The 24353-nt window shown below is 42.4% G+C and overlaps 1 protein-coding gene across 2 annotated transcripts in view; it reads left to right on the forward strand.

Annotated features, from left to right (window-relative positions):
• Positions 1-24353, forward strand: part of LOC141107494 (class I histocompatibility antigen, F10 alpha chain-like) — a 109226-nt gene that overhangs the window by 21373 nt on the left and 63500 nt on the right. Inside the window, exons 1-3 of one of the 2 annotated variants that reach the window (XM_073598263.1) lie at positions 2250-2428; positions 8960-9220; positions 13653-13931. In XM_073598263.1, coding sequence (XP_073454364.1) covers positions 2356-2428; positions 8960-9220; positions 13653-13931 — 613 coding nt within the window. In that variant the 5' untranslated portion in view covers positions 2250-2355. Of the gene's footprint in view, positions 1-2249; positions 2429-8959; positions 9221-13652; positions 13932-24353 lie in introns of those variants that run through there. The other variant, XM_073598264.1, reaches the window with a different exon arrangement.

Raw genomic sequence — 24353 nt, forward strand, 5'->3', positions numbered from 1 at the left:
TAGACCTGCTGGCAGGATCACTGGGTGGAAAAAATTTAACAAAAAAAAACAATGCAGCCATTGCTAAGTACTGGTAAGCTGCAATATAAAAAAGAAAAGGGCAAACAAGGTATTTATTAGGTATAATAAGGGGTCACTAAAGAGGTTTCACATGAGCAATTTGTATTAAAAAAAGTTTTGGTTTGTTGGATTTGACAGTCTAAGTCACCAATCCGGCTAAAGCCACTGATTGGAGGAAGCTGGTCCCTGTGATGAGAATGCTCTGCATGATCTGGATACATATTCTACTACTATTGTCTTTATTTTTATGTAGAGATGCTGTTGCAGTACTACATCAGAGCAGTAGGTGGCAGTATAAGACTTCTCTGCGCTGAGCTGGGTGATGGCAGCATTCCGCTGTAATGTGAAGTCATGCAGTTTCCTGGAAATCACTTGTTTGTCATTATAAATATTCCCCAGCAGGTGACGCTGTGCACACTAAGCCCTGGTTCACACTGCCAAGACTTGTCATGCAACTTGAGAGTTCAAAGTCGCATGAGATGTTGTGTCCCAAGAATGGCAATGGAACCATTCTAATCGGTGCGACTCAAGTCGCTTTGATTTAGAAAAAGATTCCTGCACTATTTTTTGTGCCACTTCAGCATGACTTGCATTGACTTCTGTTAGTAAGAAGTCATATGAAGCTGCAATGAAGTCATGCAATGATATCAGATTTAAAGTTGTGTGACTTTGAAGACATGGCGGTGTGATCCAAGGCTTAGTAGAGGAGGAAAGTAATCTTTTACATAAAGAAGAAGAGCACAGCCAGGGAAAAGATAAGTAACAAATATCAGCTGTCTATGTATGGAGCTCTCTGTACATTACACTATATTATTATACTCACACATGTGCCATCCCTCCTGAAATGCAGGGAAAAGGTCCCGGCAGCATTTTAGAAATCGCAGTTTGCAGAGGAATCACAAGTGCAGTGCGGTTCCCATGTGGGAACAATTTCCAGTGCTTTTGGCATCTCATTAGTATTAATGACACCCGCACCCACCTAGAATGATTTTTCTGTGTGGGTGGTTGTGGCTGTGGAGACAGGTTTGGTCCTGCAGTGGCAATTACCCGCACAGATCTGAACCTATCCTTAATGACAGTTGGCGACCCTGGTATATGCTGTGTGGGGAGGTAGAGAGCAGGTTGTGGGTCAGGGGCTTTGGGGGTTGCAATTGAAATTTGGGGGGTGCAGCCCACCCCACCACCCACCTAAATCCAGTCAATGGGACATTTACTTGCCTGGCACTATTGGTTTCTGCATTTGCTGCTGCCGGTGCTAGTACAAACACGGCATCCCCGGCATCCCTCCAAGTGTGTCTGTGTCTTGCTTCTCAGTGCCGGCCACCATGCAGCTACTACATCGCTCCCAACTGTCCCTGATTTGGAACAATGTCCCTCCTTCCCCCTCATTTTGCTCTGATCTGTATAGTTGTATATAAAATGATCTGTTTATCTTTCAATAACTGTTTCCCAGTGCTGAACCTTTCATCCAGTTTCTAAATTTCTGCATTTGTAAATTTCAAAAAAACAGTATAAAGGAATATTAGTGGTAAAAAGTACTTGTGGGTTTACCTAATAATTTTTTTAATATATATAATTCTCTGTTAGGGGGGTGTGTCCTATGCTACATACATTTGCTACTAGGTGTCCCTCATTCCCATCTAAAAAAGTTGGGAGGTGTTCTACTATCCTTGTACATCATCAGATGTGTCCTCCATATGATCCTGGGCCTGGCTTGTCCTGCCCCTGACATGGAGACCCCTGTTCTAGATGATCAGGATTCCCCCGGCATTGTCCTGAGTCCTTAGATTGTAAGCTCTTCTGAGCAGGGCCCTCTTAATCCTCTTGTATTTTATTGTATTATAACTGTATTGTCTCCCTTTTAAATTGTAAAGCGCTGCATAAACTGTTGGTGCTATATAAATCCTGTATAATAATAATTAGATTGTAAGCTCCTTCTCTGGTGTGGAGGGTTCTCTGTAGATCAATAAGTAGAGATCCCTCCTGTGATTGGTCTCTGGTGTTTCCTGTGGATCTCTCCCATGCCCGGTATTAGGAGATGATTGGGGAGTTTGGGGGGATTCCTAGAATTCTATTGGTGGAATGTCTGCAGCTTTCACTTTCACATTGTGGCTTCTCATTTCCAACGTTCATAATGCTATTCTGCCCGGTAACTGCTGATCCTCCATCTCCTGATTTTCCTATTGGAGAGAGAGGAAGCCTCCTCCAATCAGCACAGAGCTCCGCCTTCCTGTACACAGACTGTCCTGATCTGGGTGAAGTGGAAGGTTGTCGTGTTTTGGGGTCTCTCTATAGATGACAGTGGGGAGGATGAAGATGATGATCCCCCTCATCCTGATTATTCTGGGGGTGTCAGGGGTGGAGTGTGGTAAGTAGAGGACAATATAGATGACATCTTGTCAGTGGGGGGGGGATTTCCTCCAAGTGTTGTATAGAATGGTAGAAATCAATGTTTAGTGATAAAGGTAGAAGTATTGTGGAAGTGACAACCATGTCCTGTCTGGGTGAAGATGACAATCCGGCTCTCCAGGCTCTGAAGGATATTTATTGATCTTGTGTACGGAGCTGATGATGGACGGAGAGGTCAGGGGGTCAGAAGACATTACAATGTATCAGCTGACAATACATTTCACCTTCTCACTCATCACACCTATTTCCTCTTATAGATCTCATCCTGGAGGGGGCGCTGTGTTCAGTCTCATCTGTGTGATCTAAATTATAAATATTTAGGGTGATATTAACCCCTTAATGCCTTTTTGTAACTTTGACATGTGTTAGTAAAACTGAACATATAGTATCATCACAACTACTTAAAAATAAAACATGTTTTGGCTCTAGATATTCTTTAAAACTCAATTCTGTTTGATAACTTTTTCTATTTCAGTTTTGGATAGATTAGGGAAGGATTAGGACATCTGGCAGCATTTTCTTACTCTTTGTGCTATGAGAGAGATTTTCTCTTACTTCCTGTCCAGATAATGGGTGTCACACAGAGCAGGAAGAGAACATAAATCTCTCTGTGGGTACACAGACTGTGTTTAACTACTTCTCTATCAGAGTATTTTTTTTATTTTTTCACATATCTAAGCATCAATATTGGTGTGGTCAGATGCTTTGAGGGCAGATGAGATCTAGGGTCTAATAGACCCATTTGTTTTTTTTAAAAAAAGAGTACCTGTCACTACCTATTGCTATCATAGGGGATATTTACATTCCCTGAGATAACAATAAAAATGATTAGAAAGAAAAAATGAAAGGAACAGTTTAAAAATAAAATAAAAAAGCACCCCTGTCCCCCCCTGCGCACGCGCAAAGGCTCACGCATGCGTCGGTCTGGTGTAATATGTAAACAGCAATTGCACCATGCATGTGAGGTATCACCACGAAGGTCAGATTGAGGGCAGTAATTTTAGCAGTAGACCTCCTCTCTAAATCTAAAGTGGTAACCTGTAAAGGATTTTAAAGACTTTTAAAATGTATGTAGTTTGTCGCCGCCGCATGTTTGTGTGCAATTTTAAAGCATGTCATGTTTGGTATCCATGTACTCGGCCTAAGATCATCTTTTTTATTTCATCAAACATGTGGGTAATATAGTGTGTTTTAGTGCATTACAATTTAAAAAAGTGTTTTTTCCCCAAAAGTTCCATTTGAAAAATCGCTGCGCATATACTGTGTGAAAAAAAAAATACAACACCCACCATTTTAATCTGTAGGGCCTTTGCTTTAAAAAAATATATGATGTTTGGGGGTTCAAAGTAATTTTCTAGGAAAGAAAAAATATTTTTTTCATGTAAACAAATCGTGTCAGAAAGGGCTTTGTCTTCAAGTGGTTAGAAGAGTGGGTGATGGGTGACATAAGCTTCTAAATGTTGCGCATAAAATGCCAGGACAGTTCAAAACCCCCCCAAATGACCCCATTTTGGAAAGTAGACACCCCAAGCTATTTGCTGAGAGGCATGTCGAGTCCATGGAATATTTTATATTTTGCCATAAGTTTCGGGAAAATGGCAAACTTTTTTTTTGCACAAAGTTGTCACTAAATGATATATTGCTCAAACATGCCATGGGAATATGTGGAATTACAACCTAAAATACATTTGGCTGCTTCTCCTGAGTACAGGGATACCACATGTGTGAGACTTTTTGGGAGCCTAGCCGCGTACGGGACCCCGAAAACCAATCACCGCCTTCAGGTTTTCTAAAGGAGTAAAATGGTGATTTCACTCTTCACTGCCTATCACAGTTTTGGAGGCCATAAAGTGCCAAGATGGCACAACCCCCCAAATGACCCAATTTTGGAAAGAAGACACTTCAAGCTATTTGCTGAGAGGCATTTTGAGTCCATGGAATATTTTATATTTTGCCACAAGATTCGGGAAAATTATAATTTTATTTTATTTTTTTTACATAAAGTTGTCACTAAATGATATATTGTTCAAACATGGCATGGTTATACTGTGTTTCCCCGAAAATAAGCCCGGGTCTTATATTAATTTTGGCAACAAAAGACACAGTAGGGCTTATTTTCAGGGTAGGTCTTACCATGTAATGTGCTGTCTTCTCTCCCCCTCTCTCCCCCTGCCTGACAGGAATCCCCAGTGTGAACGGAGTTAAAATGCTTGTAAAATTTTATAATCCACACTCTAATGCCCTTTACACACGGTTGGACATTGATCGGACATTCCGACAACAAAATCCTAGGATTTTTTCCGACGGATGTTGGCTCAAACTTGTCTTGCATACACACGGTCACACAAAGTTGTCGGAGAATCCGATCGTTCTGAACGCGGTGACGTAAAACACGTACATCTGGACTAAAAAAGGGGCAGTAGCCAATAGCTTTCATCTCTTTATTTATTCTGAGCATGCGCGGCACTTTGTGCGTCCAATTTGTGTACACACGATTGAAATTTAAAGGATCAGATTTTGTTGTCGGAAAATTTTATAGCCTGCTCTCAAACTTTGTGTGTCGGAAATTCCGATGGAAAATGTGTGATGGAGCCCACACATGATCAGAATTTCCGACAACAAGGTCCTATCACACATTTTCTGTCGGAAAATCCGACCGTGTGTATGGGGCATTACAGTAGTATATAATGTACAATGTGTGTGTTTCTGTAATATAATTGTACCAAATACCTTTGTTATAGCGCCGTACTGTGCTTCTGTGACCCGCCAGAGCTCTCTTCCCCGCAATCATATTACAGAAAACACACACATTGTACATTATATACTACTGTAATAGAGGGGATTATAGGATGTTACAAACATTTTAAACTAGGGCTTATTTTCGGGGTAGGGCTTATATTGCAGCCCTCCTGGCAAATAACGCTAGGTCTTATTTTCGGGGAAACCCTGTATGTGGAATTACACCCCAAAATACATTCTGCTGCTTCTACTGAGTACGGGGATACCACATGTGAGACTTTTTGGGAGCCTAGCCGCGTACGGGACCCCGAAAACCAATCACTGCCTTCAGGATTTCTCAAGGCGTAAAATTGTGATTTCACTTCCTCACTACTTATCACAGTTTCAGAGGCCCTGAAATGTACAGATAGCACAAAACCCCCCAAATGACCCCATTTTGGAAAGTAGACACCCCAAGGTATTTGCTGAGAGGCATGGTGAGTATTTTGCAGCTCTCATTTGTTCTTGAAAATGAAGAAAGAAAAGAAAAATGTATTTTATTTTTTCAATTTTCAAAACTTTGTGATAAAAAGCGAGATCTGTAAAATACTCAACATACCTCTCAGCAGATAGCTTGGGGTGTCTTTGGTGCTAGCTGGGCATTTCATGGCCTCCGAAACTGTGATAGGCAGTGAGGAGTGAAATCAAAATGTTACACCCTTAGAAAGCCCGAAGGCGGTGATTGGTTTTCGGGGTCCTGTACACGGTTAGACTGCCAAAAAGGGAATAACATGGGAGGGGAAAGAACTGTGGGAAAAAAATGGGACTTTATATGAAGCATGCAGTCTGAGGGACAACCAGCTATCAAATAGTAAAATTGCTTTTATATATATATATATATATATATATATATATACATACATACATACATACATACATACATACATACATACATACACAGTAGGACCATAATAAGTAAGATAGTAATGTAACCCCTGGATAGGATCTCAAATACACCTATGCATGTATAAAGTACACAGTCTCAGGGACAACCAACCATCAACAGTATAAAAATAATTGTTTATTAAGACACAATAGGACCTTAATTGATAAGGTAAAAGCAATAATTAATAGTGGTAGTATAACCCATAATTTCATCTATACACACATGTTATGTTGATTGCTTACATATCTGAACAGTATTTACAATGATGGGGATAACCTCCAAATGTGATAGGGAAGAGACCCTGGGTATGGTATCTCAATCCTATACCACAAATTAGATATAAAATCTATAAAGTATAATATGTAAATCCGCACACGGCTTCAATTAGCTTGACGCATTTCGTGATTTGGTATTACCGCTCATCAAGAGCAAAGCACGTGATAGTAATCTGAAATGAAATAGATAATTGTCTAATAATTGACATGTAATGGAAGAAATGGTGACAAATTATGAAAGATATCATAGTAAAGGAGTGTCTAGTAGTGACAATGAGGATGAGGGATTGGTGATTAGCTAGTAAACATGATAAAGCCTACATAGTGGGAGATTGGGAAGTGAGTGGGTAACAATAAATAATTAAAATAACTTGTATAAGGGAAGGAGAAAATGGGTAAATAGAGCCTAGTATTATATTAGCACCCAAATTAAATGATACCTCAGAGATAGGGAGTAGAAAAAAACAATTCTATTTGGCAGTGCGGTGTGTGTAATGAATCTGATCAGGACAAGAGGACACCGAGGACACGGCTAGACTGCCAAAAAGTCTCACACATGTGGTATCCCCGTACTCAGGAGGAGCAACAGAATGTATTTTGGGGGGTAATTCCACATATAACCATGTCATGTTTAAACAATATATAATTTAGTGACAACTTTGTGGAAAAAAAATTTGGAATTTTCCCGAAACTTGTGGCAAAATATAAAATATTCCATGGGCTCAACATGCCTCTCAGCAAAAATCTTGGGGTGTCTACTTTCCAAAATGGGGTCATTTGGGGGGTTGAGCTATCTGGGCATTTCATGGCCTCCCAAACTGTGATAGGTAGTGAGGAAGTGAAATCAAAAATTTCAAATGTACCCTAGTTTGTAGAAGCTATAACTTTTGCGCAAACCAATAAATATACGTTTATTGATTTTTTTTTTTTTTTACCAAAGACATGTGGCTGAATACATTTTGGCCTAAATGTATGACTAAAATTTAGTTTTTAGAACAAAAAGTTGAAAATATTTTTTTTTTCAAAATATTAGGTTTTTTCCGTTTTATATCGCAAAAAAATAAAAATCGCAGAGGCAATCAAATACCATCAAAAGAAAAAAAGGACACAAATTTAGTTTGGGTACAGTATTGTATGACCGCACAATTACCAGTTAAAGCAGCGCAGTGCCAAATTATAAAAAGTCCTCTGGTCATTGAGGGGCCAATTCTTCCGGGGCTGAAGTGGTTAATTATTATTAAATGATAAAATTAATAAGTGACTTCTGTGTACTAAGCTAGGACTCATATCTCTGGAGAGGTTGTTGTATTCTAGTGCTTAAGTACTCGGTTTAATTTACATGCCAATCGGTATGCAATTGCTCTGTGTGTTGGCAGATTGCATGCAGATTGTAAGCTAACAGATCTGCCAGACAGAGATCTGTGTGTGTGGTGGCTCAGCAGACCAGTCTGCGGACAAACTGTTGGGTTGTGGCAGGCTATCGTTTATTGTGTGTCTGGTGTGTGGGTGTGGGGACAGTGGGAAGAGTGATTAACACCGGGGTTCAAGCTTGCAGGATAGCTGGAGGAATCCTAGAAGTGTGTAGTAATTGCTAGACTGCTCCCCAACCCTTAGAGTGCACCAGATTGTATGTAAGATTCGTATCTGCCTGTGTGTGGTCAGCTAGCTGGATTGGAGTGGAGTCTCCCTCTAGTGGTGGCCAAAGGTAGTGCAGGCTGTGAAAGTACCGCAGCCAGTCTTACATGCGCAGTATAAGTTCCCCCTTATTCCCTTAGTTCCTCATATACCCCGGTCACGGAACGCACGTCGCGGTTAGTTAGTCGCCGTTGGGGTGTGAATTCATGACAGATTGCAAGCTCTATAGGCACAACCATCTGCACACTCACAGGGCACACAATGCGATGTACTGTAAGGATTTATATCTGCTCTTTATTTGCTTTCATAAATCACTGAGTATCTGATTCCCTCTACAACAGTTATAATAAATCTGCAATGCTGCCAATATTACTTTCATACATCATTGTGACACTACAAGTCCTAATCCCACCTCCCCCTCCCCCCCCATGGTATTATAGAGGGACAGGACTGGCTGTCATTACATCATACATTATGGTGAGTGGAGATCAGAGATAAAAGATTGGAATGACAGTTCATAGATGGGATTGTTCTACTAATAATAGTAAATTCAGATCATCTTTATCACATTGGAGGGATTATTTCACTACATTGTTCTCTTCACACTGAATAGACATGATGTGATCTTCTTATTCCGGCAGTGATCGGGGTCAGTGATGAGACTTGTATGTAATCATTATATACATTATACTGTGATGTGTACAGGATGTATATATAACACTCTGTATGTAATCATTATATACATTATACTGTGATGTGTACAGGATGTATATATAACACTCTGTATGTAATCATTATATACATTATACTGTGATGTGTACAGGATGTATATATAACACTCTGTATGTAATCATTATATACATTATACTGTGATGTGTACAGGATGTATATATAACACTCTGTATCTCTCTATCAGACAGTCACTCTATGCGGTATTATGAAACTGGAGTCTCCTCTCCGGGATCCGGACTTCCTGTGTACTCTGCAGTCGGATATGTTGATGATCAGGAGATAACAAATTATAACAGTGACACCCGTCAGCTTCTTCCCAAGACTGAGTGGATGAAGAAACTGGGATCTGATTACTGGGATTATAACACACAAATAAATCAGGGCAATGAGGCTGTTTCCAAGCACGATGTACAGACAGCGATGAGCCGATTCAATCAGACTGGAGGTGAGAGAATTTCTTACATTTCTATTTCTTTATTACACGGAATACAAACTCTGCAGACAGGATACAGGGGGGGGGGGGAGGGGGGCAAACCCCGGAGAGATGAGACATTCTATGGACAGATTTATAGAAGATCACAGCTTGATCAATAAATTCCTCCCTCATCTGATCAGAATTATCTCCTCACCTATAAAATATACACAACTACTTCTTCTAGGAAACCTGGAGTGAGAGAGATATGGAGGACACCATAGCTGATCTCTAATACTCGGCTCCTATCTGCCGGCCTGTCATACGGATTCATTACTTTCCATAGATTTGGGGTCATGACCCCAGAACAAGCAGATAGAATAAAGTGGATGTCTGCTCAAAACTGTTTCTCTTAGTTTTGAATAAAGTGGGGAAAGGTAAGTACCCCTGCCAGGTTTTTACACTCACTTCCTGTCCTACTGACTACATTTTACCAAACAGAAAGTTGGGGGAAATCTCCAACAGCAACACAGTTAGAAATAAGTCTGATTGTATGTAATAGAGTAGAGGAAGACTAGAACTCATGTCAGCTTTTTAATTCTGTCTGTCCCAGTTGTAGTTTTTCTCACTTCCTGTTTGGTGAAATGTTGTCAGCAGGACAGGAAATGATCCTAATTCTCTCTAATGGAGCCCCGGGGAGCAATAAAAACTCTGCAGGGGGTGTAATCCTTCCCCCACTCTCTCCAAAACTGGAAAGAAAACTTTTTGTCTGACATCCACTTTAGTCTTCTCTCTGACTTCACTTGCTGCATGCTTTTCCCATGTGAGGGAATCAAAGTATTAGTACAAAAATAGTCAGACAGTCATCAGTTCTATGAGAATGTCAGCAATGGGGGAGCAGATTTCTCTCTGTACAGGTTGTGGGTCTTATTTGAACCCTCTGACAGCCATACAGATGTAATGGAGTACAGGATCATCATGATGACAGTTAGGGGGTAAAACAAGCTGATTGGTGGAATAACAGGTGTGATCTGTTTCTCTTCTCATCTGGATTTGTCTTGGTGAAAATTATCAGAAAGTGAGGAGAAATATTCTGAATACTGAGACAGCAAATATAACCTAATGGGGTGTAATCCTTCCCTACTCCATCTAACAACTAAAACCTCTTCCTCTATACATAGACTTTAATTAGATGAAGGTATGATGAGGGGCCAGTACATATCAGGGCCTTATCAGCCTGGCTCTCAGGGGCCACACACTCTAAGCCCCGGATCTCACCAATGTGATTTGTCATGTGACTTGGGACTTCAAAGTTACATCCCATGTATTTCAATCAGTGCGTTTTCATTTCCACGACTCAAGTCACAGCAACAAAGAAACTCATTCCTGCTCTACTTTTGTATGACTTTCAGTGTGACTTGTCCCCATAGACTTCTATGTTATCTCCCAGAAGTCTCATCACTATAGATAAGAATGTCACTTTATAGGATCCTTTATTTCCCCCTCACCTCTCCTCCCTGGTCATCCTCACTGCCCAATACCATCCCCCCATCACATCCCATTCACACCTCAGTGTAATAGAAACGCATGTTCCTGCTCACATTTCTTGTGCTTTTTTCACTCCTAAACGCACATCACACATATGGCAGCCCATTTACTTGAATGGACAGCCCTATACACAACAAACACCTCAAGGTAGCTCAGGAACCTTTCTGGTCGCACAGCGTCACACATTTGGGTGCATTTGTAGCGTGTTTTGCACACAGCAGAACGCACATCTGACAACCACCATTGAGTTTCATTTCCCATCTGTGTATTTCTGAATGTGTGGTAATCTGCACAGAACACGCACTTTGCCACATGATTAGTAAACACCCGGCAGGCATTGCTTTGCCATTTAGGCTGCGTTCACATCTGTGCGTTCCCAAATGCATGGCAACCCGCACAGAAAACACACAACGCACATTAAGACATGTACAGATGTGATCACAACATAACTTGTAAACCACATTTTCTGTGCCGGTTGTTGTACATTCAGAAATGTGCAGATCCAAACGCAGCCTGAATAGGAACACATGTGCGTTGCTGCACATTTACAAAACACATGCGTTTACATCTGCTTGTTTCCGAAAGTGTGACAACTCACACAGAAAACATGTGCTTTGCTGTGCATTTCAAAAACACACAGAAATACATGTTGTGCTTGTATCGGCATTTAGGCTGCGTTTGTATCTGTGCGTTTCTAAGCAGCAAATAACGAGCACAGAAAATACACACTTTGCTGTGCGTATCAAAAACGCATGGAAACGCACCTCAAGCTTGTGTTACCATTTAGGCTGCGTTCTCATCTGTGTGTTTCCCTTTTGTGTGACAACCTATACAGAAATCACACGCTTTGCCCAGCATTGTGAAAACATGCGTTGTGTCTGCATTACCATTCATTCACATCTGTGTTTTTCTGAATGAACGGCGACCCGCAAGTATGAAAATGCACCACAACGCACATCATGCTTCCATTACCATTTGTATCTGTGCATTTCCAAACGCATGGCAACCACAAGAAAATGCACACTTTGCCATGTATTTAGAAAACACAACAATGTGCATCACACTTGTGTTACCATTTAGGCTGTGCTTTTATCTGCGCATTTTTGAACGCATGACAACCCACAAGAAAACGCATGATTTGTTTGCCGTGCATTTTGAAAATGTGCAATAATGTGTGTCCCGCTTGTGGAACAATTTAGGCTGCATTCACATCTCTGCATTTCTGAACATTTCCAAACACATGACAACCTACAATGAAAATGTGCACTTTGTTGTGTGTCTCAAACGCATGGCAACATGCGTCTTACATGTGTTACCATTCATTCACATCTACGCCTTTTCCAAACACATGGCAACCTGTAAGAAAAAGCACACTTTGCCATCCAGTTTAAAAATGCACAGCGATGTGCGTCATGCTTGCATTACCATTTAGGCTGCGTTTACATTTGTGCGTTTCCAAACGTGCGACAACTAGCACAAAATACACTCACTTTGCGCATGTTTCAGAAACGCACATCACACTTGTCTTGTCTTTATGGCAGTTTCTGAAATGTGCGGTAAGTCATGCGTTTTTGTGTGTGAGTTTCATGCAGATGTAAATGCAGCCTAATTGTTACTGACCCCCCCAATCACGGTTATCAGATGTGTGATTTGTTATGTGACAAAATGTTCTACAAATTTGCCAAAATATACACTGAAAACAATGTGACACTTCACGATTGACAATGTTCTGGAGATACTTTGTGACATTTGTTGGGGGAGGGGAGCCCACTCCAGTGATTGGGATGTCCGATGTGCCACGCCCATTTACAGCTGAAAAATGTACAAAACAGTGTGAGTGGGAAGATCCATTTCACCTACACTGAGGGGTGACTGGGATGTGATTGGGGGGAAGATTTTAGGCAGCAAGAATGACCAAGGAGGAGAGGTGGGGGGTAAAAACACCAAACCCTGACCCACCCGAGTCGCACAGGAATGCTTCTTATCAGGGGAAGTCGCAGGGAAGTTGTACAGCAAAGTCATGTTGGAAATGATGAGACTTTCATGTCACACAAGTGTGAAGCAGCCAGAGATAAATCCATATTGTAATTGTAATGTGACATAGATGGAGAAGACACATCGCTCCTCTCACCTGACCTATGGGTGGGATGTACAGAGCAATGCATTGTGGGTAGGTACATACAGATCATCCAATACCAGGGAGGGGGAATGTCAGATTCTGAGGGTCCCAGAGACCTCTGATTGGGATGATGGTGGGTGTGACCCCTCTCGGTGCTTCTATGTATGAATAGTAGTAGATGGATGAGGAAGGTGTACAATGGCCGTGTATTGTCTCTCAGGGGACATCTGGAGGTCATTATTGAGGAGATTTCCTGTGACATGATCTCTCTGTACAATCTGCAGCCATGATGAGGGAAGATATTGTAATTATTCCATAATCCACCAATCCCGTGTCACCATCACTGGGGGAGGGGTCATCTACACAGTGTGTGATTGGCTGTTAGGAAATGGAGGGAAACTGCAGCCAGTCAGATGAAGATCTGAAGATGTCTCACCTGATTTGTGAATAGAAATGTTTGTGGGGTCAGGACAGCCAATCAGTGATGAGTGTCATCTCCTCAGTGGAGGGATGAGTCGGTGACCCCTCTGTAGAACATTCTGGGGTGTCACTAGGATCCGATGATCTTCTTCCTCCATACTGAGGATGTGTATCAGAGATTTCTGCCATAGTGGAGGATATATATCTGTAGTACTGGCCGTGTCATTATAAGGAGATCTGTGCTGTATATGTACACTCTGTATACACACATCTATCCCTGTACATATCTCCTCCCTATACCATCACCTCCTCCATCATCACATATTACACATATCACTTCCTCTGATCCCGGGTCACATCTTCCTCTTCTCTCTGCAGGGATCCATATTGTACAGTGGATGTACGGCTGTGAGCTGAGAGATGACGGCACCACTGAGGGGTATCAGCAGTTCGGATATGATGGGAGAGAATTCATGTCTCTGGACACACAGAGAGGGATCTTTATCCCGACCATGAATGAGGCTCAGATCACCACACAGAGATGGAACAGTCCGGAGGAGAGAGTGGGGGAGAGAGAGAAGAATTATCTGGAGAATGAATGTATAGAGTTCCTACAGAAACACATCAACAATGGGAGAGAAGATCTGGAGAAGAGAGGTGACTACACTATATACATCATATATGTTATATCTACACACCGTATATACACACTACACTATATACATCATATATGTTATATCTACACACGGTATATACACACTACACTATATACATCATATATGTTATATCTACACACGGTATATACACACTACACTATATACATCATATATGTTATATCTACACACGGTATATACACACTACACTATATACATCATATATGTTATATCTACACAACGTATATACACACCACACTATATACATCATATATGTTATATCTCCACACCGTATATACACACTACACTATATACATCATATATGTTATATCTACACATTTTCATTATTCAGATATTCAGATGCATCCGAATTGCCGAATTACAATAGTAACGAATTTAAACTAATCCGAAACAACAATTAAAATTTAAAAAAGCGGACAAAATTTGAACCAAAATCAAATTAAAAAAAAAATAGAAATTGATTTTCTAAAAGAAAACAATTTAAATAGAATACAAAATAATAAAGCAATAGAATAAAAATAAAATAATAGTATTTAATAGAATATAATAAAATAAAATAGAATATAACCGTCTTCCAAAATTCAATTTTCGAATAGTATAAATTCAAATTCAAATTTGGATATATTAGAATAGAATCCAAAACAATGGAAACCAAAATAATAGTAAAGGATAGAATAGAAAATAAGAAGATATAATAGAAAAGCAATAGAATAAAATAGAATGAATTTGAATAGAACAGATTAGAATATAATCCAAAACGACGAAATCTAGAATAATAGAATGGAAAATAAGAGAAAAGAAAATAGAAAAGAATAGAATAGAGAAAAAATAGAACAGAATAGAATAATATAGAAAGAATATATAATCGTCTTCTAAAATTTGAATTTAGAATAGAATGAATTTGAATAGAAAATATGAGAAAGCAATTGAATAGAAAAACAATACAATAAAATATAAAGAATATAATAAATATATAGCTATCTTCTGAAACTCGCATTTCGAATAGAATGAATTTGAATTCAAATGTAGAATACATAGAAAAGAATAGAATAGAATAGAATAGAATAGAAAAAAAAATTATAGATTAGAATAACATTTAATTTAAATGTTGTTCTATTTTATTCTATTCTGTTCTATTGTTTCTATATTCTATTTTCTATTCTATTATCTTTTCTATTCAAATTTATTCTGTTCGAAATTGGAATTCATTCATTTGAAATTCAAATTTCAGAAAATGGTTATATATTATATTAGATTTTATTCTATTGTTTTTCTTTTCTATTCTATTCTGTTATTTTATTCTATTGTAATCTTTTCTATTCAAATTCATTCTCTTCAAAATTGGAATTCATTCTATTCTAAATTTGAATTTCAGAAGATGGCTATATAGTATATTCCTTCTATTTTATTCTATTATTAGCAGTTATTTGTTTTTTTATTCATTTCAGTTCTATTATTCTGTACGTTTTTTGGCTCTGCATAACTGCCCGGGGGACAGCACAGACACACCATGTACTGATTTATAATAGAGGAATATGATGAGGCAGTTTTGATGGGGCAATTCTGATGGGGCAGTTTTGATGGTGACAATATGATGGGGAAAATTTGATGGGGGCAATATGATGGGGCAGTTTTGATGGGGGCAATATGATGGGGCCCTTTTGAGGGGGGCCGTTTTGATGGGGCAATTTGATGGGGGCCGTTTTGATGGTGGCAATATGATGAGGCAGTTTTGTTGGGGCCAATTTTGTTGGGGGCAGTTTTGATGGTCGCAATATGATGGGGCAGTTTTGATGGGGCCAATTTTGTTGGGGGCAGTTTTGATGGTGGCAATATGATGGGGCAGTTTTGATGGTGGCAATATGATGGGGCAATCTTGATGGGGGCCGTTTTGATGGTGGCAATATGATGGGGCAGTTTTGATGGGGGCAATATGATGGGGCAGTTTTGGTTGGAGCAGTTTGATGGGGGCCATTTTCATGGTGGCAATATGATGGGGCAGTTTTGATGGTGGCAATATGATGGGGCAAATTTGATGGGGGCTGTTTTGATGGGGCAATATGATGGGGCAGTTTTTATGGTGGCAATATGATGGGGCAGTTTTGCTGGGGGCAATATGATGGGGCAGTTTTTATGGTGGCAATATGATGGGGCAATTTTGATGGGGGCAGTTTAATGGGGCAATATGATGGGGGCCATTTTGATGGTGGCAATATGATGGGGCAGTTTTGATAGTGGCAATATGATGGGGCAGTTTTGATGGGGGCCATTTTGATGGGGCAGTTTTGATAGTGGCAATATGATGGGGCAGTTTTTAAGGGGAAGTTATGACTGTGGCAATATGATGGGGCAATTTTGATGGGGGCAGTTTGATAGGGGCAATTTTGATGGGGCAGTTTTGATGGTGGCAATATGATGGGGCAGTTTTGATGTGGCAACTTTGATGGGGGCCGTTTTGATGGGGCAATATGATGGGGCCGTTTTTGATGGGGGCTGTTTTGATGGTGGCAATATGATGGGCAGTTTTGATGGTGGCAATATGATGGGGCAAATTTGATGGGGCAGTTTTGATGGGGCAATATGATGGGGGCAGTTTTGATGGTGGCAATATGATGGGGGCCATTTTGATGGGGGCAGTTTTGATGGTGGCAATATGATGGGGCCGTTTTTGATGGGGGCTGTTTTGATGGTGGCAATATGATGGGCAGTTTTGATGGTGGCAATATGATGGGGCAAATTTGATGGGGGCCGTTTTGATGGGGCAGTTTTGATGGGGCAATATGATGGGGGCAGTTTTGATGGTGGCAATATGATGGGGGCAGTTTTGATGGAGGCAGTTTTGATGGAGGCAATATGATGGGGCAGTTTTGACAGTGGCAATTTTGACGGGGGCAGTTTTGATGGTGGCAATATGATGGGGCAGTTTTGACGGTGGCAATTTTGATGGCCATTTTGGGGCAATTTTGATGGGGCAGTTTGATGGGGGCAATATGATGGGGGCAGTTTTGATGGTGGCAATATGATGGGGCAGTTTTGATGGGGGCAGTTTTGATGGAGGCAGTTTTGATGGTGGCAATATGATGAGGCAGTTTTGACGGTGGCAATTTTGATGGCCATTTTGGGGCAATTTTGATGGGGCAGTTTGATGGGGGCAATATGATGGGGGCAGTTTTGATGGTGGCAATATGATGGGGCAGTTTTGATGGGGGCAGTTTTGATGGAGGCAGTTTTGATGGTGGCAATATGATGAGGCAGTTTTGATGGGGCAGTTTTGACGGTGGCAATTTTGATGGGGGCAGTTTTGATGGGGGCAGTTTTGATGGTGACAATTTTGATGGGGGCAGTTTTGATGGTGGCAATATGATGGGGCAGTTTTGACGGGGGCAGTTTTGACGGGGGCAGTTTTGATGGGGGAAGTTTTGATGGGGGCAGTTTTGATGGTGGTAATATGATGAGGCAGTTTTGACGGTGGCAATTTTGATGGGGGCAGTTTTGATGGGGGCAGTTTTGATGGTGACAATTTTGATGGAGGCAGTTTTGATGGTGGCAATATGATGAGGCAGTTTTGATGGGGCAGTTTTGACGGTGGCAATTTTGATGGGGGCAGTTTTGATGGGGGCAGTTTTGATGGTGACAATTTTGATGGTGGCAGTTTTGATGGCAGTTTTGATGGTGGCAATATGATGGGGCAGTTTTGACGGGGGCAGTTTTGACGGGGGCAGTTTTGATGGGGGCAGTTTTGATGGTGGTAATATGATGAGGCAGTTTTGATGGGGCAGTTTTGATGGGGGCAGTTTTGATGGGGGCAGTTTTGATGGTGACAATTTTGATGGTGGCAGTTTTGATGGGGGCAGTTTTGATGGTGGCAATATGATGGGGCAGTTTTGACGGGGGCAGTTTTGACGGGGGCAGTTTTGACGGGGGCAGTTTTGATGGGGGCAGTTTTGATGGTGACAATTTTGATGGTGGCAGTTTTGATGGGGGCAGTTTTGATGGTGGCAATATGATGGGGCAGTTTTGACGGGGGCAGTTTTGACGGGGGCAGTTTTGATGGTGACAATTTTGATGGGGGCAGTTTTGATGGTGGCAATATGATGGGGCAGTTTTGACGGGGGCAGTTTTGACGGTGGCAATTTTGATGGGGGCAGTTTTGACGGGGGCAGTTTTGATGGTGACAATTTTGATGGTGGCAGTTTTGATGGGGGCAGTTTTGATGGTGGCAATATGATGGGGCAGTTTTGACGGGGGCAGTTTTGACGGGGGCAGTTTTGATGGGGGCAGTTTTGATGGTGACAATTTTGATGGTGGCAGTTTTGATGGGGGCAGTTTTGATGGTGGCAATATGATGGGGCAGTTTTGACGGGGGCAGTTTTGACGGGGGCAGTTTTGATGGTGACAATTTTGATGGTGGCAGTTTTGATGGGGGCAGTTTTGATGGTGGCAATATGATGGGGCAGTTTTGACGGGGGCAGTTTTGACGGTGGCAATTTTGATGGGGGCAGTTTTGATGGGGGCAGTTTTGATGGTGACAATTTTGATGGTGGCAGTTTTGATGGGGGCAGTTTTGATGGTGGCAATATGATGGGGCAGTTTTGACGGGGGCAGTTTTGACGGGGGCAGTTTTGACGGGGGCAGTTTTGATGGTGGCAATATGATGGGGCAGTTTTGATGGGGCAGTTTTGATGGGGCAGTTTTGATGGGGCAGTTATGACTGTGGCAATATGATGTGGCAGTATTGATGGGGGCAGTTTTGATGGGGGCAATATGATGGGGCAGTTTGATAGGGGGCCGTTTTGATGGTGGCAATATGATGAGGCAGTTTTGTTGGGGCCAAATTTGTTGGGGGCAATATGATGGGGCAGTTTTGATGGGGCCAATTTTGTTGGTGGCAGTTTTGATGGTGGCAATATGATGGGGCAGTTTTGATGGTGGCAATATGATGGGGCAATCTTGATGGGGGGCCATTTTGATGGTGGCAATATGATGGGGCAATCTTGATGGTGGCAATATGATGGGGCAAATTTGATGGGGGCTGTTTTGATGGGGTTATATGATGGGGGCAGTTTTTATGGTGCCAATATGATGGGGCAGTTTTGCTGGGGGCAAAATGATGGGGCAATTTTGATGGGGGCAGTTTGATGGAGCAATATGATGGGACAGTTTTGATGGGGGGCCGTTTTGATGGTGGCAATATGATGGGACAGTTTTGATAGTGGATAGAAAAGGTAGTAGTTTTGTTGGGGCCAATTTTGTTGGGGGCAGTTTTGATAGTGGCAATATGATGGGGCAGTTTTGATGGGGGCAGTTTTGAAAGGGGCAATTTTGGTGGGGCCATTTTGATGTGGCAATATGATGGGGCAGTTTTTAAGGGGAAGTTATGACTGTGGCAATATGATGGGGCAATTTTGATGGGGGCAGTTTGATAGGGGCAATTTTGGTGGGGCCATTTTGATGTGGCAAATTTGATGGGGCAATATGATGGGACCGTTTTGATGGGGGCTATTTTGATGGTGGCAATATGATGGGCAGTTTTGATGGTGGCAATATGATGGGGCAAATTTGATGGGGCAATATGATGGGGGCAATTTTGATGGGGGCCATTTTGATGGGGCAGTTTTGATGGAGGCAATATGATGGGGGCAGTTTTGATGGTGGCAATATGATGGGGCAGTTTTGATGGGGCCAATTTTGTTGGTGGCAATATGATGGGGCAGTTTTGATGGTGGCAATATGATGGGGCAATCTTGATGGGGGCCATTTTGATGGTGGCAATATGATGGGGCAGTTTTGATGGTGGCAATATGATGGGGCAAATTTGATGGGGGCTGTTTTGATGGGGCAATATGATGGGTGCAGTTTTTATGGTGGCAATATGATGGGGCAATTTTGATGGGGGCAGTTTGATGGAGCAATATGATGGGGCAGTTTTGATGGGGGGCCGTTTTGATGGTGGCAATATGATGGGACAGTTTTGATGGTGGATAGAAAAGGTAGTAGTTTTGTTGGGGCTAATTTTGTTGGGGGCAGTTTTGATAGTGGCAATATGATGGGGCAGTTTTGATAAGAGCAATTTTGGTGGGGTCATTTTGTTGTGGCAATATGATGGGGCAGTTTTTAAGGGGAAGTTATGACTGTGGCAATATGATGGGGCAATTTTGATGGGGTCAGTTTGATAGGGGCAATTTTGGTGGGGCCATTTTGATGTGGCAAATTTGATGGGGCAATATGATGGGACTGTTTTGATGGGGGCTGTTTTGATGGTGGCAATATGATGGGCAGTTTTGATGGTGGCAATATGATGGGGCAAATTTGATGGGGGCCATTTTGATGGGGCAATATGATGGGGCAGTTTTGACGGTGGCAATTTTGATGGGGGCCATTTTGTTGGGGCAGTTTTGATGGTGGCAATTTTGATGAGGGCCGTTTTGATAGGGGGCCGTTTTGATAGGGGGCCGTTTTGATAGGGGGCCGTTTTGATGGGGGCCGTTTTGATGGTGGCAATATGATGGGGCAGTTTTGATGGGGCAGTTATGACTGTGGCAATATGATGGGGCAGTTTTGATGGGGGCAATATGATGGGGCAGTTTTGATGGGGCAGTTTTGATGGGGCAGTTTTGATGGGGCAGTTTTGATGGGGCAGTTATGACTGTGGCAATATGATGGGGCAGTTTTGATGGGGGCAATATGATGGGGCAGTTTTGATGGGGCAGTTATGACTGTGGCAATATGATGGGGCAGTTTGATAGGGGCAATTTTGATGGGGGCTGTTTTGATGGGGCAATATGATGGGAATGTTTTGATGTATAAAATTCTTCAAATTTCCCAGTGAAACGCACAGCCAACTTCTTTTTTTAGCTGACATGGCCACATTTTTAAGTTTATCTACATAAATTTTATACCGATACGTTCACAAAGGTCGTGTGCCTTTAACCAGTTGCCGACCGCCTCACGACGATATATGTCGGCAGAATGGCACGGGCAGGCAAAGTAACGTACAGGTACGTTACTTGCCTCCCGCGGGCGGGGGGTATGATCGGACCCCCCCCCAGTGCCCGAGGCAGTCGGTATTTCTCCCCCAGCAATCGGAGGTGAGGGGGAGGCCATCCATTTGTGGCCACCCCCTCGCGATTGCTCCCGGCCAATGAAATCATTCCTCTGCCTCTGTAATGTAAACAGAGGCAGAGGAAGTAATGTCATCTCTTCTCGAGCCGGTCTTTTCATTCCGGCGCCGAGGAGAGAAGACATCAAGTAAGTGCACCAACACTACACTTTCAGTAGAACACACTAGGCACACTTTTCAACCCCCCCAATAACCCCCCTGTACCCCCTGTCACAGTGACACCAATAGCAGTTTTTTTTGCATCGGTGTCAGTTTGTGACAGTTATAAGTGGTAGGGCAGTTAGTATTAGCCCCCTTTTAGGTCTAGGATACCCCCTAACCCCCCTATTAAAGGTTAACCCCTTGATCCCCCCCCCCGTCGCCAGTGTCACTAAGCGATCGTTTTTCTGATCGCTGTATTAGTGACACAGGTGACGCTAGTTAGGGAGGTAAGTATATAGGTTCGCCGTCAGTGTTTTATAGAGACAGGGACCCCCATATACTACCTAATAAAAGGTTTTAACCCCCTGATTGCCCCCTAGTAAACCCTTTCACCAGTGATTACCGTATAACTGTTACGGGTGACGCTGGTTAGTTTGTTTATTATAGTTTTAGGGCACCCGCCGTTTCTTACCTAATAAAGGTTTAACCCCCTAATTGCCCGGCGGTGATATAAGTTATGTTTTTAGGGTTAGATAAGGTCTGTTTTGCCCCAGGCAGCGTCAGGTTAGCGCCAGTACCGCTAACACCCACGCACGCAGCATACACCTCCCTTAGTGGTATAGTATCTGAACGGATCAATATCTGATCCGATCAGATCTATACTAATGTCCCCAGCAGTTTAGGGTTCCCATAAACACAGTGTTAGCGGGATCAGCCCAGATACCTGCTAGCACCTGCGTTTTGCCCCTCGGCCCAGCCCTGCCCAGCCCACCCAAGTGCAGTATCGATCGATCACTGTCACTTACAAAACACTAAACACATATAACTGCAGCGTTCGCAGAGTCAGGCCTGATCCCTGCGATTGCTAACAGTTTTTTTTGGTAGCGTTTTGATACAGTCACTAACAGTCAGGAGCTTTTTTGCCTAAGTCTCACTAGTGTACCAGTAAATTTAGAGCCCAAAATGGCAAATTGAAGGTACACTAGTGAAGAGGCCTATACGTTTCTGAGCATGACAGATAGTGAAGAGGAAGTCACTCATCTGTCAGATTCAGGCTCAGAATACAATCCTGTAGAGGACAGCGGCTCCATGACAGATAGCTCTGACGACGGAGTTGTGGTCCCTGCCAAGGTCAGGTTCTTGCACATGGAGCAGAGCAGTACTAGCGCCGCTATTCCTTCTGGTGAACTGGCAAGCACCAGCGGCCTAGTACACCCTGGTCATACATCCAGCACTGCAGTATCATGTGGTGACGTGGCGAGTCCCATAAGTGCAGTTCAAGCTGGCGAAGTGGCAAGCACAAGTGGTGTCCCGCTGCCACCAAGAAGACAAACACAGGCCCGTCGTGCCCATAGTGCCCTTCCTGCTGCATTCGCTAATTCAAATTGGGAACCCACCACTTCTGCAGCACCCGTACTTCCCCCATTCACTGGCCAACCCAGAATTCAGGTGGAAACAGTTGATTTTATGCCACTGGATTTTTATTCGCTGTTTTTCACTGAAGATCTCTAAAGATCTATTGTGCACCAAAGCAATTTATACGCTGGTCAACACATCGCCACTATTCCCCAGTCCTCCCTTGCCAGAGATTGGAGACCAATTACAGTCTCCGAATTTAAGATCTTTCTGGGCCTTTCCCTCAACATGGGCATAAATAAAAAGAGTGAGTTGCGGTCATATTGGTCCACTGACCCAATTCACCATATGCCCTTGTTCTCTGCCTCCATGACCAGGGCATGATACGAGCAGATTTTGCGGTTCATGCACTTCAACAACAATGAACTCTGTCGTCCCCGTGGAGACCCTGAATACGATCGGCTCTACAAAATTCGGCCCCTCGTAAACCAACGTTTTGCAGCCTTGTTTACTTCCCATCAAGTTGTCTGCGTTGATGAGTCCCTGATTAAATTTTCTGGCTGCTTGTCATTCAAACAGTACCTTCCCAGCAAGTGTGCCAGATATGGGGTCAAGATGTATAAGCTCTGTGACAGGGCCACAGGCTATACATGTAGTTTTATGGTTTACGAGGGCAAAGATAGTCACGTAGAGCCGACAAACTGCCCTGACTACATAGGAAGCGCTGGCAAGATTGTGTGGGACTTGGTGTCACCCTTATTCGGAAAGGGGTACCACTTGTACGTGGACAATTATTACACGAGCGTGCCACTTTTTGGTCACCTTTTTGATCAACAGATTAAAGCATGTGGCACCGTGCGACCTAATTGCCGGGGCTTTCCCCAGCGGCTTGTAGATTCCCGTTTTGAAACAAAAAAAGAAAGAGACAAATTCCCCACTTGGGGTTTTTAGGCAGCGAAATGAAAGGGTAGAAAGCCAATTCATAAAAATGTATCTTTATTATACAAAAAACTTTAACACACTGGTTAAAAAGAATGAGCTCCCATAGGGTGTATAACAATGCATAACACTCAACACATACACTGTCTATATATGTTTATGACAACATGACATGTGCGTTGACTTGGGCAAAATGTAATGGACCTGACGCGTTTCGACCTGTTCCAGGTCTTCTTCAAAGGTCAATTTTGCTAAAATTATATCAAGAAATGCATGTGTCAAAAAGAGTCAGTGATCATTGGAAACAAATACATAACATATCAATACAGCATATTTACCCAGTAATGAGTGTTCTAAGCCCAAGAGCTTTTTGTTGGGTAGATCCCTTTAAAATTAAAAGATTGCCCGTTCGCCTTCCCCCGGAGGTCTCATGGCATCACCGCCACAGCCCCTGCTACCAGGGGGGGGAATCCCAAGGAGATGTGACTTACAAGAGGTCACACTGTGAGGCACCCCCTATATACGCAGACCACCCGGTCGGTCAGATAGGGAAGACACCTGCAATAACAACCCAGGGAAAAAGAGAATAATAAAAGTGAAAACAGTGTATATTATGTATTGGTGTGCACTCCAACATAAAATCTAATAGGTGCAAAAAGTGTGTATATGTTTGTATCTGCTTGGTTATAAAAACCAAGACTACCTATATCCACCCACTGCATGGGCCGTGGCCCATGCGTACTGGATGTATGTGTCTGTGCGTACGAAAGTCCGCACAGACATGTATGTACGTATGTGCACACATACATATATATACCATAATTGTAGTTTTAAAATATCTATTTTGAT

This window comes from Aquarana catesbeiana, linkage group LG09, assembly GCF_042186555.1.
Source record: "Aquarana catesbeiana isolate 2022-GZ linkage group LG09, ASM4218655v1, whole genome shotgun sequence".
In the NCBI taxonomy this organism is placed as follows: domain Eukaryota; kingdom Metazoa; phylum Chordata; class Amphibia; order Anura; family Ranidae; genus Aquarana; species Aquarana catesbeiana.